The sequence below is a fragment of the Lissotriton helveticus genome, chromosome 8 (genome assembly GCF_964261635.1).
Source record: "Lissotriton helveticus chromosome 8, aLisHel1.1, whole genome shotgun sequence".
Taxonomy (NCBI): domain Eukaryota; kingdom Metazoa; phylum Chordata; class Amphibia; order Caudata; family Salamandridae; genus Lissotriton; species Lissotriton helveticus.
The window spans coordinates 341521096-341541267 of record NC_136069.1 but is presented as its reverse complement, the minus strand read 5'-3'; the positions used below and the strand labels follow the sequence as shown (position 1 = coordinate 341541267).

Below are 20172 nucleotides of genomic sequence, written 5' to 3'. Positions count from 1 at the left end.
TAGTAACTGCTGATGCTTGGATACTTTAGCTTGTCATGAACATACAGTGATAAGCACTAATGTTTAGGTATAGCATACCATGGCGGTAATTTGCTAAGGTTTTGGGCTGGCACTTGCTTTACATAAACCAGTGCAGAGCATTTTGTTACTTGATTTACTTACCAGTATAAATTTGGGATTTAGCACAACTATACAGCTCCACAAAAGCAAGCGTGTAAACCTTTGTAAATCTAGGTCTCCATTCTTAAAGTCAAGTAAAACATCAAAACCACAAAATGTCTTAAACTGTTTCTCCTGAATGTTAGCTGTGTTTACTGGAGACAACCGATATAGAAAGGGCTAGGGATGTTTCTGCCCATAAGTACCAGTATTTTAAGATGGATACACTTAATGTAACTCAGTGTACGAGAAAGTTACCAAGCGACAGCAAGGGACCCCACGTTGAGTATCAGGTCACTCATAGAGAGACTCGCAGAGGAAGGTGTCAATGAAGGATTTCTGAGCACACCAGAAAAGGAATTCTTGAATAATAAGGAACCATGCATCCCCACCATTTACACTTTACCCAAAGTGCACAAGCACCTAGAGAAACCACCCGGAAGACCAATTATATCAGGCTGTGGTTCAGTCCTAGAACTGGCGAATCAATTCATAGACCATTTCCCACAACCATTGGTCCCACAAACTAAGTCCTACGTTCGGGATTCCATGCACATCATGCAATTTCTAGAGAACCAGTCCTACGACAAGTCTACTCAATTCATGGTAACATTGGATGTCAGTTCACTCTACACCTCCATACCACAGAACAAAGCGATAGAAGTCATCCGTGCAACAATGGACAGACGTCCAGCACCACACTGGATCCCGACCTGCTTCCTGATCAACCTTCTAGAAACAGAATTATTTCATCTTCAGGCAACAATTCTACATCCAATGTAAGGGAGTAGCGATGGGCGCAACATATGCACCCAGCCTGGCTAATATCTACATGGACAGCTACGAGGAAGAACACCTGTATACACATGAGAACCCTTTCATCGATTCCATAGCTTTCTGGAAGCGATATATAGATAATGTGATCATGATTTGGTCAGGTTCAGAGTCCCATCTACAAAGTTTCTTTAGGTGGCTCAATGAAAGAAGCAGGGATATACAATTCACAATCAATTACAACAGGCACACCATAGACTTTCTGGATCTAACATTCCGTGTAGACAATGGCCTGATCTACTGCGACCTCTACAGAAAACCGACAGAGAGAATCACTCTGTTAAAATACGAATCACATCACCCTAGGAATCTGCGTGACAACCTGCCCTATGGACAGTACTTAAGAATGAGGAGAAACTGCACCAAAAGGGAGGATTTCTTTAGAAAAGCAGGCGTACTGACTAAACATTTACGTGAGCGTGGCTACCCCATGGGCCTTCTGAAACGTGCAAAAAAGAGGGCTTGGTATTGCCCCAGAGACCATCTACTGACACCCAAGGAAAAGTAATCAGCCACTGACAACTTGGTGTGCGTGACCACCTTTCACTCCAAGAGCACCAGCATAAAGAAAGTTGTCATGAAGTGTTGGAGTTTGGTCGCGCCAGAGCTGAACACAGAAGAAAACCCCCTCTTCGCTTTCAAAAGAGGACGAAATGGTAAAGACAGTGTCGTCAAGGCTTACCTTGAACCTTAAAAACTACCAGACTTACGCGACCAGATGGGATTGCCATCTATTTTGGGACACTTAAAGTGTGGCACATGTAAAGCCTGCCCACTCTGTATGGAGGGCCAAGCCCTTGTGCACCAGGACAAAACTTACAAAATACCCTCTTTGACGAAATGCAACGCAACAAATGTCATATACATCATCCTATGCGCATGCAACAAACCATATATTGGACAGACTACCCAGAAAGTCAAAAGACGAGTGTTGCAACACATGAGCAAGATCAGGTGTATAGTCCAGGGAGCACCACTGGTGGAACACTTTTTAAGTCTTAATCACACTCCAGAAAGCCTGAGATGGAGGGTGGTAGAAAAAATCAATGCAAACCCAAGAGGTGGCTCAACAGTGTTAGCCTTAAATCGAAAAGAATGCAAATGGATACATACTCTCAACTCGGTGACTAACGGTCTAAATGAACATGAGGAGATAGCCAAACAAATGGGCCTGTTGTGAGGGACTAACTGGACACGAACCCCCCTTCCACTGTAACTCCCACCACATGCTTCACATTTTAGCAAACAGCGCATGACACCTTTGCTGGTCCCAGGTGGCGCACACACATTGTTTATGAATATGTGCCTTAATTGTAACACCACATGATTGCCATTCTTCTAAAGTGTACACATCTATTTGACTCAACATGGGGTACCCTTGACAATCGTAGGTTCCCTGCACTCTGCATCCCAGCATGTGCTCCTATGTCGCAACCCCACATGATTGTTATTCTGCGAACATGTGCAAATCGATTTGACTTAGCATGTTGGACCATGTAGACTGAGTGTGTTTTTAATACTTAGGCATTAGCCATCGAACTGTGCTCTTGTTGCCAACCAGATCCATTCTAGATACTGCTTGTTTTCAGCGCATGAGAATCACACGTGGGGCTCATAATTTTTCATTGTGGTCCAAACAGTCTGTTTAATCGTGAATTGCCCTCTTGAATCACACAATTTACGTGTCATCTGTTAATTTATTGTGGTCTAAATAGTATGTACACAGTTGAAATACTCGCCCAATCGATTTTTGAATCGTGCAATTGACTTCCCATCTGTCATTTCCACGTATATCCACCTTAAATGTGAATTACTCGAGGGGCTTATTTGCTGTAACTTACCATTCTTTGTAACCCTTCCTAACTTGTATTGGTCATTCATATGCCGCATAACTTTCAAAAGAACGACACCCATCTCGACACTGCCGGCTGACGTCACCCCGCAGCCGTCCAGCGCAGCCACTTCAATACGATCAGGCTCTCATCATCTCACGGGCGCTGGCTGTTACAGTAGTACCCATGGGTACTCACAAACTTTCTCTCGGGGGCCAAATTTACAGTGTGGTTTGCGGCCGAGGGCCGTACCGGTGGGGGCGGGGTCAGAGGGGGAGGGGGCGGGGCGAAAGCAAAAAACATTTTTGACCATGAGGTTAAACACAGGTTCCTGCAGCAGACACCTTCGTCCATTGAGCCACCAGACCCAGCATACACACATCTCTCACTCTCTCTCCCTCCTTCTCTCTCTCTCCCTCTCTCTCCCTCTGTGTCTCCCTCCCTCTCTCTCCCTCTGTGTCTCCTTCCCTCTCTCCCTCCCTCTCCCTCCCTCCCTCTGCGTCTCCCTCCCCCTGTGTCTCCCTCCCTCCCTCTGTGTCTCCCTCCCTCTGTGTCTCCCTCCCTCCCTCTGTGTCTCCCTCCCACTCTCTCTGTTTCCCTCCCTTTCCCTGTGTCTCCCTCCCTCCCTCTGTGTCTCCCTCCGTCTCCCACTCTCTGTTTCCGTCCCTCCCTCTGTGTCTCCCTCCCTGTCTCCCACTCTCTGTGTCCCTCCCTCCCTCTGTCTCCCTCCCTGTCTCCCACTCTCTGTTTCCCTCCCTACCTCTGTGTCTCCCTCCCTCCCTCTGTCTCCCTCCATCCCTCTGTGTCTCCCTCCCACTCTCTCCGTTTCCCTCCCTCCCTCTGTCTCCCTCTCTCCCTCTGTGTCTCCCTCCCACTCTCTCCGTTTCCCTCCCTCCCTCTCACCAGTGTGTGTGTGTGTGTCAGCCCTCAGCCCGGGCAGCGACAGGTTCCTCAGCTCGCGCACACACAGCCCACCAAGTACTTCACGGGTCTTTAAAAGACCATTTACATGTTAATGAGGCTTTGTTGAATTTCACCTCTTAGTCCCCTGCAGCTCCCCTCTGACAATACTGGAATCCCCCGGCACCCACAGAGCAGAGTCTGAGTCCGCGCTGCTGCGGCTGTATTTGATAACACTATTGAGTTTTTAAAACATTTTTTAACACAGGTGTCTGCAAGGTCCGCGGGCCGCCCAGGAAGGCTTGCCGGGCCGCTGGCGGCCCGCGGGCCGTACTATGAGTACCCCTGCCTGAGTAGACCAAGCAACGTAGTTTCCTGGCAACCACGGCTTTTCCTTGACGTGCACGCGTCCCCGCCGCAGCGTCTCTTTATTTAACCAGCAGGCACTGACGAGTTGGGAGATTCTACAATTAAGGACAAGACAGATGGGACTCTGCACCACCGCTTACTCCCTAACAGGATTCACACCATTTACGGGTAAGCGCAAGAAAAGAGGAACCTTTAACTCTGGCACTTCCCCGCTAGTCTCACTGACTATTAATTTATTTGCCGTAATTCAATTCGGCACGGGCCTCTTCCGCAATCGGAGCCAAACGGGAGGAACTAGGACCCCCGCACTCCTCTTTAATCTTCCCGCTAGTCTCACTGAGGCCGTTTCCCGTCATTCACTGCCTTATTCGTAATCGGCACCCAGCTTTTTAGCCCACTGCCGTGCCATCTTTCACTGAACACCACGAGACCAAGCTTCCTTTCAAAGCAAGAGGCCATACCCGGACAGACGCCGATCACCTCCGTGCACTCATTAGGTACTCGTGACTGATATCAAGCCCTACTGTAGAGTGCCTGGTCCAACATGTAAACATACGCGCCCGTTAACTTTGTTTAGACGATTTCCCACAGTGGAAGCACTTGCACATTTTGGCTTGAATGCTACTGCACTTCCTATTTGGAACACTCCCTAGTGAGGCTAGGAATCCACACCCAGTCTTGCTTTCACAATTGCAATTAATATGCGACGTTCTGATCCAGCTACTCCTCCTCCACAGATACCCTGGCCATTGTGCCCTGCAGTTTTAGGCTGAATCTGCCCGGCCTTCATTAAGTGAGTACCCTTTCTCTCCTTGCATTTGGGCGACATACTTATGCCCACACAGCTCTTCTGATACACAGCTCATTATCTGTTTCAGACTGTCATTACGCTTCTGTCTTGAGAAAGACCCGCCGTGACCTCCGATTGGGGCACATCAGTGTTGAAACGTCGACGCTTTCCATAGGTCCAGTACCACCAGGATTTCATTAGGAAGAATAGGAATCTTTGGCTCCAAATCGGTGTCTGGCCATCATAAAAACACTTGTGTATATATAGGAAATTATTCACACTGTATATATTCCTCACCAATTGAGCACTTTTTCACAGATGTCACTGAATTGCCCTTTAATATTGATTCAGACAGTCTATTTGTAATATGTATTTGAATACTGAATGAAGCAATTCTGTTATAAATACCTAGTACTTAGTACAATCCCTTGATTTCATGATTTATTTGTTGAGTATCTACTTCTAGAGCTGTGTCTTTCGGAGAGTGTTATTCTTGGATTGCATTGTTAGCAAGGTTAAATCATTTTGTTTTACCCAACAGAACCATTTTTCCTAAACCATTTATTACCCAGGTTCTGAGGGACACAGGGTTACCCCTTTTCTTTAAACTATACACTTAATGTGTTGGCATCAGAATGATGCTCTTGCCCCTTTCACTATTGTAGGCCTGTGAGGCAGATTATATTGTTCCCTTCAAACTACTTTCCCTAAGAGCTTTGAGAACCTGTGAGATTAAATACTCTAACTGCACGCCCTGAGTAGGAGTTGGAAAGATAGCCCAGCTCCATCACTGAAAATGTTGGATGTACTTTAAGCGGTTTATATATCTCCTTTTTCATAGCAAATTATTGTTTCATGCCAAAGGGATGAGAGATGTTTCAGACTCCAAGGCTGTGAAGATAGTATCAAGGACACCATACACAACCTAAGCTTACCATTGTGAGTCCAAAGTCTAAACTGAGGGATCGTCTATGGTAGCAACTTGTGTTCCAGCCAGCCACCGAGGTGAGGAAGATTCCTATGGGGTAATTCGGCCTTGTGGAACAATGCTGACAATGCGGAAATTGTGCTCGGTGATTCATAAATACCACTTGTTGCATGTTTTTCCCTCTGCACTATTACCTTCCCAGTACGCAGATAGTAATGGCAGCTAACACAAACATGACACACACTTCCCAGTTTTTTAAGCTCCAAAACTTTTCCCAACAACAACATCTCCAGATATTACTTAGCGAAATGTGTGTGTGGCTTAAATATTGGGCACTACTTGTAATCCTATTTTGAGTGCAAACTCTCATTTGAGTCCAGTTCCTGATTACTGTGTCGCTCGAAATGAAGTATTTCGTCTGTGTCACAGCTCACCTTTAGTAATACTGGGACATAGGTGCTGGCAGTATGCTTGTGAAGGGAGGGGGTGTTGGTGCTGCATCACCCTCAGAATAACCATGCTGGAGTTCAGAAGGCGCATGGAAAATAAAGATACCTTACAATTTGATTTTTATCTCATAACGTTTGCTGTGCGTTCAAACACAGAGGTCAAATGTCAAGCTATGTCTTCTTAAAAATTGCTGCTTATTCTTTTAACATGGATATTGGTGTTTACTTTTCTTTTTCTGACTGCAAAGTTAGAGGAATTTGTAAAGTGAACTATCTGACTCTGTTGCTGACATACAGGGAGTGTGAAAGGAAAGGATGTAGGATGTCAGTTTTTTTAACACACAAAAACATTTAAATACCTATAAAATAACTGTACAAATATTTGGCATTATATCAGCAGTTAGAAAAGAATCATATTTTTGCAGTTCAGATGTGTGATGAAACAAACACATTCATAGGATCAGAACAAATCAAGATACTTTACTGGATGATGTGCAAATGGTAAGTATTTGCTGAAACCCTGTTTCCACATTTTATCGTTTTTGCTCTATATAGTTTTATCGGTAAAGCTACGTCAGAGCAAATTTTGTGGCCATTTCAATGGAAAATATGCTGTCTGTATTTGACGGTGCGCTACTGCATCATACTTTAAGTAATATATTTGTGACAGCGTGCTCCAAAATACACTACAGGCTACTACTACACTCTTACCAACTGTCTGCTGAATGGGCGTGGCTCATTTGCGTTCTTTGTGTGGCGCTTGTGATTTTCACAATCCCTGTGACTTCAGTGATTTCAGCACCCCCACACTGAAAATTGTTCCAGCACCACAGGACTAAGCTCCCCCATTATTCCTCACCACTGTGCTATTTTGAAGGGTAGTGAACTGAAGCAAGCTATTGGGAGCTGGGTAGTCACCCTGGGAGGTGCAGCTGCGGATTAACTGAGTGTTTTTCGGCAAGCTGCGGATTTATTTGATATGCAATGTACCTAACCTGGGTCAAAAGGTGCATGGGCTTGTGTGTCCTCATTGAGAAAGAGATCTAAGAGAAAAGGAAATGGAAGATTAACGGTTTCTTAACAGTTTTATGGGTCTTTCACTCCTATTGTTAAATAAAATGCTTTCTATTTTAGAACAACTCTTCAATAGCATCATGTTACCTCCTGAAATCAGCTATATTGCCCAATAAGATGCTCATATAAAGATGTAATAATTGTTATGGGACACATTATTAGAACCAGAGCTCAGTAATTCAGTTTAAACAGACTACACAACCTACAAATGCTTATAAAGCAGATGCTAACCTGCATTTGAAAGCCAGGGCAACCATTTTGAAAAACCCACCAACCCCCCATTTTGAGTTACCTATTTGTATGCAATTTATGGCAATGTTCAGTTGACCTTTTACCAACAATTACAGAGCTTTAATCTGTTGAGAAAGGTCTCCTGCAATGTACATTCCTATCTCAGCAGGTATGCAGAGGCTAGTAATTAGCTACCATAAGGTACATACAAGTTAGCTAAAGACCATGTAGTCTTTAATAACACATTGTCTGGTTTTTATTCCAGGAAAGCAAGGGGTCTTGAGATGCCACCCTGACCTTGCAGGGCGAGAGCTGATGAGTGGGACACTGACTGCAGAGTCAAAGAGGGAGCAGCATCAGTCCGGCCTGACTTCCCTTCGACCAGAAGAGAGACAAAGACTGGACCGGCTCAACGCCTGCTACAAGGAGAAGTTCGGCTTCCCCTTCGTTATCTGTGCCAAGCTGAACGACAAGGCCAGGATCCTCCAGGAGCTGAGTGAGCGCTTTGAGAACTCACCCCAGGAGGAACTGCAGAATGGCATCGAGGAAGTGAAGAAGATCTGCCACCTCAGATTACAGGATATATGTGCCCCAGTCATGCCAACAAAATTGTGAAGACCTAAAGCCACAATAATGAGAATATATTGAAAAAGCAAATCTGAGTATTAATGCATAGTAATAAAAGTAGTGTCATTTTTGTGTGTTTTTTTAGATAGGGGATTATATTTTGACATGCACAAATTGACCAAGAGGAGGGCCCAATTTACCATGAGTGTCCAAAGCAGGTCCAGGAATGCTGAATACATGACATATTTTAGGGATTCACAAATAAAATAAAATTGCATTCAGTGATTCGTAATGTAACTAATTTACTCTGGAGGGTCAGAAAATTCCAAAAAAAGTAGTGTAGAAATTAAAGTCACGATTGTGGTGCTATGTCTATTCAATGCTCCACGAAATCTCCAGGTTTACCTTTATTTTCACAGAATTCCATTCCCTACATCTGACCCCAGGCTTTTATAATCTGTTTTTGTCTTTTCTCTGTCACACACATTGATAGACAGATCAATTAATGTACTTCGTGGTCCAATCTACTCCAAGCCACCTTGCCATCATCACATTCTTTTTCCGGAGCAACACCCATATCGTTGTTCAATGAACAAGGGTTGACCCGCAGAGGTCTGGATGCCTGTCTGATTATCAGGATAGCCACAGAGAAAATGTACATAATGAAACTAAATAGAACTCACTTATATGGTTGTTAACCAAAATATTTGGCATAGATGCAGCCATCCTGGAATTATGTACGACATCCCTGAACAGCTACTTGCATAAATCGACATGAAACCATCTGAAATGAAACTAATTTGTTAGGTTCTTCGGTACTCTTAATCGATCAATGTTGCATTTGTTTTGCTTTATATCTCCTATTTCCAGGTTACTTTTCTTTCATGTTATTATTAAACTGTCTGCTTATTTGTTAAAATTGCTATCATTTCTGTTCATATTGCTTGCTTTTGTGTACATCGCTCTGATACCCGAACGGGCCGTGTTCTCGCTTTACAAAACTTTTCAAATAAATAAATAAAATAAATCCATATACTTTACACTCCTAGTATGTGAAAAAACCTTAAGTATGTTAATGTCTGTATCACAACTCTCATGTTTGTGTTTTCCTCAATGTTCTGAATATAAATCCTCTCAGCTTTTCTCGTTAAACAGCAATCCCAGTGCATGTACCATTTTTGTGGCCCTTTTTGGTCGTATCTAATGTAAGATTTCTTCCTATGACTTACCTCATTGGTGGCTGGTACTTACAGCAGGGAGGAGGGGCGGACGAAACACAGAAATATTGACTCACACCCATGCATTCAAAAACACGCACACACATACATATCCATTCACAACACTCACTCCTATATATTCATGCACACACCAAACATTACAATGAAATCACACTTATCTGCGAAGATCTGCCTTGGAGGACTCAGGAGGGTTGGGACTGCTGCCTCCCCTCGTTGGCTGACATTAAGTCAGCCAACGAGGGAAGGCAGCAGTCCAAGCTCATCACAGAGTGGGATGGGGTCAGTGAGAGTTGCTGACCCCACCCCACTCTGTGACGAGGTGTCAGTGATTGACGCTTGCCCCATGACCACCAGGGCTTAGAATTGGAGTGGGCAGGTCCATGGCAATCAGTGACACTCCCCCTTGTCATGAGGGGGATGTCCTGGAAGTGCTTTGCCAGGCTGAAGATGTCCCGCCCACTGGAGCTGTGACATCTTCAGCCCGGCAAAGTTTAGCTCAAGCATCCAAGTGCCTGCACATTTAGCGCATGACTGGCTCCTGGCAGCCTGACTTGGTAATAAAGATTGTCTGTCAGGCTGATCTTTTCTCAGCCTGACAGACATTCTTCTTTTTGGGGAAAAGGTGAGGGGGAGTGGGCCCTTCTTCTATTAGGATGGGTCGTGGCTGTCTTACCTCCAGAATTTACCCTTGTGGGCCACACCAACAAATCTATGTGGGCTTTGGGCCAGTCTGTTGCTTATCATTGGCGTTTTTCTCTTCACTCTCATTTGCTTATTTCTTATTTGATGGCTTTCCAAACTCTTTTTGTGTTTGTCTCTCTTCTGGAGCATATCTTCTTTACCATTCTTTTGATTGGATAGCACATATCCTTCCATTCCTTACATTTAGGGAACTACTTTTTTCTTCTCATTTCAGCTCTCAATCGAGGTATTTATTTCTATATTTTTTTGCTCTCTGCCTCTTTTGTTGCTTCCTGTTGCAAATTCATGTCCCCGGCACTTTCCATACTGCTCCCACCCCAGCTCTTTCATTACACCCCATCTGATTTGTATTTTTTTAAATGGCACATCCTCCAGCTTCTCCTTGCTCTCTTGCTCTCTAAAGTTCCCTTGTGCGACTGCACCTCTCTCACAACTTCGTACACATCCTTCACTGATTGGCCCATCGTTGCTCCCCAATGCTTTCTCCGCTGCAGTTTCCCTCCCCTCTGTATCACATTAATTATTTTTTTTTACTGTTTGACCCCTTTTTAGGAGGGCCACCAAATGCAGTCTGCTGCTGGGGCACTCCTTTTCCAAAAAGTGATTTTGTGCAATAACCTATTTACTGCAAGATTTGTGTCCCAGCTTGGTTCAGTAAATTAGAAAAAAGGATGGCTATGTCATGGTTCATATGGGTAATTGTTTTCTTTTTTTGCCTTTTTACAATGGAAAACAGTAGGATTTCTCCATTTGACGATACTAGACAGCACCGGGATATAGCATTAATAGAGTCAATAGGTCTACAATGGCAGCCAAAAGGCAAGACCTATTGGCCTTACCAATGCTTCTTCTTGAGGTGTATTTCAGAATTCCAGGTGAGTCCTCTTTGATAACACATACAGTGTCAAGAGTGTGTTTGCATGTTGTACGTTCACCAACATTCCCAATAAAGGCTCATCACACTGTCTGACCACTTTGAGGCCATTAGAAGAAATCACTGCAATACCCATCTCCTCTTATGTTCTGCAAATACTTTATCTCTTATATTACACTCACCCCAAGTTCCTGAGCCCTAAGTTATTGACTTTTCACTGGCTGCAAAAACGCTTGCCTGCAACCTCCCTGGCTTGTGTTAAAACTGATCGTCGACCAGCGTGTCACCGCACATGTTCTTTTGCTTTCTAATTCATTACATTGTAAAGGCAAAAATTGGAAATGGTGTACCTTAGGGATCCTAGGGTGCCAACAGCTGTCCCTAACCTCTCTGAAAAATGACCATGAGGTTGAATCCTATAGAGGGACACTTGAGAGTGCAGAAAACACTAAGGTGATGGATACAATCCTTGCAAAAGTCTCTAGATAGTTCAGCAGGACCACTGCATGATTTTGATGCATCTGCTGGGATAGCCTTAGGGGAGAACTGTGTAAAACAAAATGACCCTGCAGAACTGACCAATGCAGAAAACAGGTCACAAAGTCCCAAGGGAGCAGTGAGAATGAATGCTGAGAAGACCCAACACCCTTTGAATGTAATGCAGCATATGCCATCACAGTGGTCCATTGGTGCTGAAAAAGACTGTAGATGGGGTGCAACACAAAGGGATTAACTACTGAGTGGCAGGAAGATGTCCAGATGCTTCTTGCATGTCAAATCATCATTTGAGAATAATTGAAAGAAAATTCTATAGTTTGACTTTGTGGACCGTTTATCTAAGCTATGGGTTTTCTTTTTCCAATTCGTGATTTACCATAATGTGGAAAATGAAACAAAATAGGTATCTGGTGCAGTACAGTACATTTTGTCTGGTTGAACAGACGGCAATGAACAGGCATAGGGCCTGTTTCAATGTTTAGTGGTAATGAGGTATTGAAATAAACTTTTTTGTCAGTAATGCTAAACTGGGATAAGAATTCACTGGTGAGATTTCCAACACCATAGGGATAGCATGGTTGAGGCAATTCAGCCAGTGGGTTATCCTCAGGATTTGATATTTCGACATAATGTGGACATTTTTCTGTTACTTTCAAACTCAAAATCAGGCAGTAGTCTTGCGACATTAGCCTGTGTACTGTCAGGCAAATGTAACTGGCTTAGGTTTTGAAATAGGTTCTCTGCTAGCAACATAAGATAATGTGGCCAGGAACATAGTAAAGATATCCTAGCCAGTGTGGGGTGTTTCTTACTAGAAGCCCTGCCTCACGAACTCAATGGATGCAATCAGTGAAGCGCATTCAGCTGTATTGTCTTGCAACTGAAGGTGGTAAGTTGCTGTCTATTCTGGAACTGTTGGTGATCTAGATGTAGTACCCAGGAATCTACAACACAGCTAGAGTAATACATTGAGCAGGTCCTTATGCATTTATGTTATACAATTAGTACATATGTTTTCAGGCTTTCTAATTATTATGTGTTTGAACACATGAACTCACAATTATTTGTTGACATGTTCTTATATACATTAATGGAGAAGTGTGGCTCAGTGGTTAGAGGCGGCAGACCCGGAATCTGAGATCGACCGTGGACCAGGGTTCGATTCCCCGCCTCGGCGGGTCTCGGGCTCATAAAAATTCCACGGTCTCGACAATTCTCGCTCCGGTGCCTACTCGACTCACGTGGTCACACTCTGCGACTCTGGGCAATAGCTTGCTTAATCTCCACTACGGCCCCTCGCGGCGGGATGCCTGGCTTTCACCTTGTGGATACCCTGCCGGGGTTTCTCACAGGGGAATACCAGGACGGGTTCCCTAAGCAAGCGCAGAGATGCCCCAGGGTAAGTCCTGCGCTATATAAGTTTCATACATTTACATTTACATTTACATTTGATCAAAGAGAAATGTATGTTCTGGGTCATAGTACACTGTATGATGAGATGATTGGATTTTAAAAACGTGTCAGGGAACCACCTTTAATAAAGCACACTCATCCTGCTTCAGTTCTTATCGTGTGTGTCACGAAGGATTACCAACTTTATATTATACATTGGTAAACATTTAAGGTGTGTCAATAAAATTATGCATTTAGTACAGTTTTAAAACAATAAATCATGTCTTCAGTGTCTAAAACTATAGTTTGGTTGATTTACTAGATTAACATAAACATTTTAGCACTTTCCAAAATGTTATGTAGCCTCTCAGTTGGTGGTATAATTGAATGTGTGTCTCTGATACATTAAGATAAAATGTTTATTTAGATTCAAATCCATTTTGGAGCTGGCTCGGACTAATCTTTAACATAAAGCAATCTTTAGGTTTTAAAATATCTCACCTTTGGGACCTTATAGGTGTTTAGCCATGATGTTGTTGCATCAAGGATATTGTGCTGCATAGCTAAATACTTTTAAGGTCACAAAAGCGAGACCTATTGGCTATGCAAATGCTTGTTCTAATTTAGAAGTGAATGAATCACCCCCGCAGAATCTTACAAGAGCCAGGAAAGAGATAAATATTTGAAAAGGGAGCACAGTTATCTAGGTATGAGGATTAGAGCATTGCCTGCTAGCCCAAATTTAAATCTGCAGGCCATGAAGAAACACACAGCAGCGAGCATGTGCTGGTTTTATTGTGTTATTAATTTTGCATTTATACAACACAATCTTTCGAATGTGGACCAATAGGGTTACACCAACTCAAAGTCTGTGTCACCCTAAGTTGGCAGGGTATGCACAGACAGAGGTCCCTTGCTCACTTTGCCACTGGATTTAAGCTAGCCTGGCTGAAGAGGGGTGTTACCCTGAAACCAGTCCCAGGATGCTTTTTTTCAGTTTAGGGAAGACCTTCCTTGGCAGTTCGGGCAGGACTGTCCCCATGAGGCACAGGGTCAAGATGGATTTGCCTACAGTTGGGTCTGAACCGAGGTGGCGAAGTGAGCTAAAGAACGATGATGGATTCAACCCAGATCTGTGACTGGGGGTGAGTGTCTGAAAAGTTTCAGCGCTCCGTCCATCATATCCTTGTGTTTGCTTTGTTCGCCCTAAGTTGGCAGGGTATGCCCAGAGGTAAGTCCCTTGCTGACTTTGCCACTGGATTCAAGCTAGCTGGCTGATGAGAGGTGTTACCCTGAAACTGGTCCAAGGATGCTTGTTTCCGGTGCAGGGAAGACCTGGCTTGGCAGCTCGGACTGGACTGTTCCCATGAGGCACAGGGTCAAGACCGATTTGTATATAGTTGGGTCGGAACTGAGGTGGCGACGTGAGATAAAGAACGATGATGAATTCAACCCATATCTGTGACTGGAGTGAGTGTCTGAAAAGTTTCAGCGCTCCGTCCATCATCTCCTTGTGTTTGCTTTGTTTGCCCTATGTTGGCAGGGTATGTCTAAACGAAACGTGGGTCCCTTGCTCACTTTGCCACTGGATGCAAGCTAGCCTGGCTGATGAGGGGTGTTACCCAGAAACTAGATCCAGGATGCTTGTTTCCAGTCAGGGGAGACCTGGCTTGGAAGTTCGTGTGGACTGTTCCCATGAGGCACAGGGTCAAGACTGATTTGCATATAGTTGGGTCTGAACTGAGGTGGCGAAGTGAGCTAAAGAATGATAATGGTTTCAACCCAGATGTGTGACTGGGGGTGAGTGTCTGAAAAGTTTCAGCGCTCCGTCCATCATCTCCTTGTTTTTGATGTGTTTGCCCTACGTTGACAGGGAATGCCCAGACGTGGGTCCCTTTTTCACTTTGCCACTGGATTCAAGCTAGCCTGGCTGATGAGGGGTGTTACCCCTAACCAGGATGCTTATTTCCTGTTCAGGGAAGACCTGGTTTGGCAGTTTGGGCTGGACTGTTCCCATGAGGCACAAAGTCAAGACTGATTTGCATATAGTTGGATCTGAACTCAGGTGGCAAAGTGAGCTAAAGAACGATGATGGTTTCAACCCAGATGTGTGACTGGGGTGAGTGTCTGAAAAGTTTCAGTGCTCTGTCCATCATCTCCTTGTTTTTGCTGTGTTTGCCCTACGTTGACAGGGTATGCCCAGACGTGGGTCCCTTGCTCACTTTGCTACTGGATTCAAGCTAGCCTGGCTGATATGGGGTGTTACCACAAAACCGGTCCCAGGATGCTTATATCCTGTTCAGGGAAGACCTGGCTTGGCAGTTCGTATTGGACTGTTCCCATGAGGCACAGGGTCAACTCTGATTTGTATATAGTTGGGTCTGAACTGAAGTGGTGAAGTGAGCTAAAGAACGATGATGGATTCAACCCAGATCTGTGACTGGTGGTGAGTGTCTGAAATGTTTCAGCGCTCCATCCATCACCTCCTTGTGTTTGCTGTGTAATGCAGATCCCCATTGGATATTTTCAAATGCAAACTTCAAAATAAATCACTTGTAATCAGCGATATGATTTACATGAAGCTCCAAATGAGCATGCATGGAATATATGAATACCCATACAATTACTAACACAGCAACTCAATTACTTATATATATACTCACTCATCTACCTAGTGTAGGAGAGAACCACATACTTTCCCATTCAATCTCTGTCACAGTCACTTACTCAGCCAGACAACCACTCAAACACCCATTCACCCACACATACAGCCACTCACTCACCCATACACCCACTTACACATCCATTGATGCACCGTGACAGCCACTCATGTACCCTGTCACTCGCCCATACAGACATTTATGCATATGCTCAAACACCCATCAGCCACTTATGCACCCTTTGATTCACCATTTACAACCACTGATACACCAACTCAGTCAACTATACAGATACTCATACAGCCACTCACTTACTCATACACACACTGACACACCCACTTGCTCACCTATACAAAAACTCACATACCCACTATCTCATGTATACAGCCTCTTATATACCCAGTCACTCTTCTGTACCCATACAGGCACTTCCACAGCGAGTTATGTCATTTGAGATGTCATCGGTGATGTCACTGACCATAACATGAGTGATGTACTATGTGAGCTCATAAGCAGTGCATTGCGGGGCATGAGTTACAGTTAGCTCAACTAAATATAACTGCTGAATTTCTCTGGTTTTGGACGAAATGTCAGCCTAACTTTAAAGTCCCTGTAACCTTTGTTTTTTCAGTGAATTTCTAAGGTTTTTTTAAATTCTATTTCCTAACTATAATATCCCTGTGACCTTTTGTTTTTGCTGTGAATTTTTATTAAAGTTTTTTAAACAGCGATTCCTAACTATAATGTTCCTGTAACCTTTGGCTTTTTCAGTGTATTTCTAAAAATTATTTTGTTCTATTTCATAATTATGACGTCCCTGTATGGCGACACACAGCGAATACTGCGTGTTTTTTTTTTAAAACCTTTATTGTGCAGATATAGCTAACAAATACGGGCCTACAACCCATCGGGCCGGCCACCACACTGTAATAGCACATAGACCAGGAGAAAAACCCCAGCAAGTCTCCGATAGTACAAACGCAACAAAGCAAGGCATAAAGCCACAGGGAAACCACAGTGAATAGGAAAAGTGAAGGTTAATTTTATAATATAATAGGGTGAGTAGCAGGAACATTGCAGTTATTAAGGTCCAAAAGTCCGTGGCGGGGCGTCAGCAGGCATTGAAACAAACACAGCGAGTTTCAAAAAAAGGAACAGCTACAGTACAGCGAGGGCAAGACGTGGGTCCCACATCAGCAAACAATACCATCCACTGCCCAACGCCCACCCGTTACTACAAAATACGCATCAATACAGAAAAGGAAGTCAGGATTGCAATACAAAGCCATCCGCTACATTGACCCAGGGAATGAGAGAAGAAAGGGAAAAAGGGAAAAGAACATCAGGAAAAAGGGTTGAAAAAACAGGGAAAGGAGGACGCGGCCCCACAGCATGTGCCCCATGGCAAGTAAAGCATACGAAAAAGGGGCAGCCCATAGAACCAAAGGAAACAGGAGTAATGGATGCGCAATGAACATCGGTAACAGGGAGGCCGCAGGCCCACACTGGCAAAAAACACCCCATGAGGCCTACATGCAGACGCAGCGTCCAGAAAAAGAATACACAAGAGCCATAGAACCAAGAACAAAAGAAAAACAAAAAGACAGACCCCCCCCCACCCACCCCACCCTGCACCCCTGCAGAAGGCTATGGCCTACCCCCCCAGCAGCGTGCCTGTCGCCCTAACCGGAAACCCGAAATATAGAAGAGGCAAAAAGTAAGAAAGAAACCACGTAGGCAAAAAGAGAGGAAGGGGAAGGAAGGAAAAAACTATCGGGAGAGGAGACACAGAATCAAAACTATCAGCTCCCAACCCTCCCGTCCAAGCACATTCAGAGCCCACTAGAAGATGAGGTCATTTAAAAAAAAAAAAAAAAACAGGCACCAGGAATATGAAGAGGAATCAATCACACAGGTAGAGCCGCTGGGCGGTCATCTGGCCACTCCACAAAGTAATAGTCCGGCGGTACAAGTACATCTCAACCCTGTCCTCGTCTGTCCAGTGCCGTAGGCACAGAGTGCACAAAGAACCAGAACATGAGGGGCCAGAGGTAAAAAGCAAGGATTCCAAATGTCAAGCCACTACACAAAGTATAACGGCTGCGGACCAGATGAGCAAAAAAGGGCGGCGACAGCAGCAGGCAACTCAAGCGCGGCTCCGCGGGCAAAGGGGAAAACATCGCCCTGGTGAAAAAGTCACAGGATCTCCACTCGGCAGGCCGAAGCAAAAAATCACCGGGAGACCCGGCGAGACAGATCCGGACGGATCTCGGCTGGGGGCCCTCCAATGCATCCACCACAGGGAGGAACTCCGGACAATACGAGGCAGCAGGCATCCGCACGTCCAAACAACCGGTGGCCTTAGGATTTTCAATGTCCAGGAAAGGCATCGCGGCACCCTGAAGCGGCGAAGCCATACACGCAGGGGACGGCACAACGAGCCCGGAACAAAGGCCACCAGCCAGCCCAGTGACAGGCACAGTCATGGAAGCACGCCAGGAACACAGGGCGGCGAAGACTTCGCCAACTGTAGGCTCACCTTTACGGTATTCAGCAAACGTGCCGTGCGGCGAGCCGATGTCGCCGTCCCCAACGAGGCATAGATGCAGGGTGCGGGCCGCCATCTTTGCAGCCTGGCGCGGCCGCGGCAATCTCCGACCCCAATCCGGCCACCAACGGAGCTCGATAGGATCAAGCCGGCGACAAGCAAAGGACCCCCCAGGGCAGAAAGGCGGGCCACCAGAATATTGAGGCAGCCGGCGCCACCGACCCACGGGCGCCGCCCGCCGAGACCGGGCGGAGGGTTTCAAGATGGCCGGACAGGAGAACAAAGGGGAGACGAGTCGTCCATACGGTCAACCCCCGTCCGTGGAAGGCAGGGCTCCACCACCAGGTCCCTGGACAGCCAGACCAGGCCCGGTCAGTCGCCACCGGTTCAACCGCACAGTGGCCGCTCCGGCCGACCCCGCTCCTCCACCAAGGGGTCGGCCCCGGGGATCCGCCCCGCCTGGGCGCCGCAGACGAGTCCAGGCCTGCCCGCCCCGGAGGCCGCGAAGCGAACAGGGCGCAGCTCAGGATCCGCGGCACTTAGGATCATCCGGAGCAGACGGTAAGTGCCAGCAAACCATCATAAGTCGATATTCCATCAAGAAAGACTTCTCGGGGCAGGATAAGGTGCAGGATAGACAGTTCAGGCAGGAAGGTTGACGGAGCCGAGCTACAACGCGGCCATCACGGTCGCGAGCTTGGCTCCTCCCCCCATACTGCGTGTTTTTGACAAAGTGTAAAGCACATATATAAACATGTTTTACATAAAGTTTCAGTCTAGCTGTTTAGTAAGATATTCATTTGACTTTCCCCTTTGTATTTTTTTGTCAAAAAAACGACATCAAAATGGCGACACCGAAGGTCACCATGAAGAGCAGTACTCGTGAATACAAATGACAAAGTTTAAAACACATATATAGACATTTTTTACATAAAGTTTGATTCTAACTGCTTAGTAACATATCGGTTTAACTTTATTTTAAGAACGCATTTGAAAAAAACAACTGTTTGAAAAAATTACTCTCAACAATGGTACTTAAAAATATCACATAACTACTAAATAAGGACATTTCAATTGTTTACACAGTTTCCTTTATGAAAGGAACTACACACCCATTCTCCCTTCTTGAACTTCCCAGGTACAGGTTAGTTTGTTATAGGAGTTCACCCAAACTGACTTTGAAAACTGTGCTGGCTTTTAACTTTTTTGGGCTATTTCTACAAAAATAAAATGGCATTAGAAGAACTAGAGGAAGACTTACAACTAGTTGAAGTTGTTGAACACCAGAGGACTCAGCTGCATAGGAACAGACTTCTGATGAAGAAACAGCAATGAAGAAACAAAGAATATCTTGGGATATTTTCACTATTCCCTCTGGTAAATCGAAGACCACAACTAAATTGGTGATGTGCAACATATGTGAGAAGACATTATCTCAGGGCACAGCAAATAAAAATTCATGTGGTACAACAAGCATGTTGTACCACTTGAAAACATACCACAAGAAGCAACTTAAAATTGCATAGTGGAAAAAAAGGAGAGGGATCTCAGTCTCCAGCCCCTACTACTGACGACAAAGTTCCAGCTTAAGTGGAGAGAAGATGCAGGGAAATGTCACCAGCACTAAAGCATTTTGCTACCCTCTGCATGAACAATAACACCATTATACCAGCCGGGGAATAGTCTGTGGATGTTATTTTGCATAATGTGAAAAACCATACTTGTTGATTTTTTTTCCTTTTTTATTGCAGCAGTTCAGCACTGTGAAAAATATAAACAAATACAAATATATTAGGATTTCATTTTGAACATTAGGCAACCAAAACAAGATACAATGGTGAAGTGGAGAAAATATTCCTTAGATGCAACTTAAGGCTGCTGGTATTATGCTGCCTCCATTTAGTTTTTGTCTGTAGTAACAGACTGTACTCCTGTAATGTTTTATAAATTCCTTTCCTCCAGTTAAACAGAGTCTTTCATTTCTAATAACTTGCTGTAGACAATACCCCTAATAGGCTAAATAATGTCTCATAAACTTATAATTTTTATTCATATCAACACAATACCACATTTTGTTATTCTAAATCGTCCTCAAACTTCAGTTAACTATATTGATTAATGTGTAGA

The 20172-nt window shown here is 44.7% G+C and overlaps 1 protein-coding gene across 1 annotated transcript in view; it reads left to right on the top strand.

Moving 5' to 3' along the window:
- URAD (ureidoimidazoline (2-oxo-4-hydroxy-4-carboxy-5-) decarboxylase) overlaps positions 1-9173 on the top strand; it is a 97511-nt gene extending 88338 nt beyond the window's left edge. The window contains exon 2 of the mRNA XM_078655993.1: positions 7832-9173. Within this exon, the coding sequence (XP_078512119.1) occupies positions 7832-8181 (350 nt within the window). The 3' untranslated portion in view covers positions 8182-9173. The remainder of the gene's footprint in view (positions 1-7831) is intronic.
- Positions 9174-20172: the final 10999 nt, after the last annotated feature.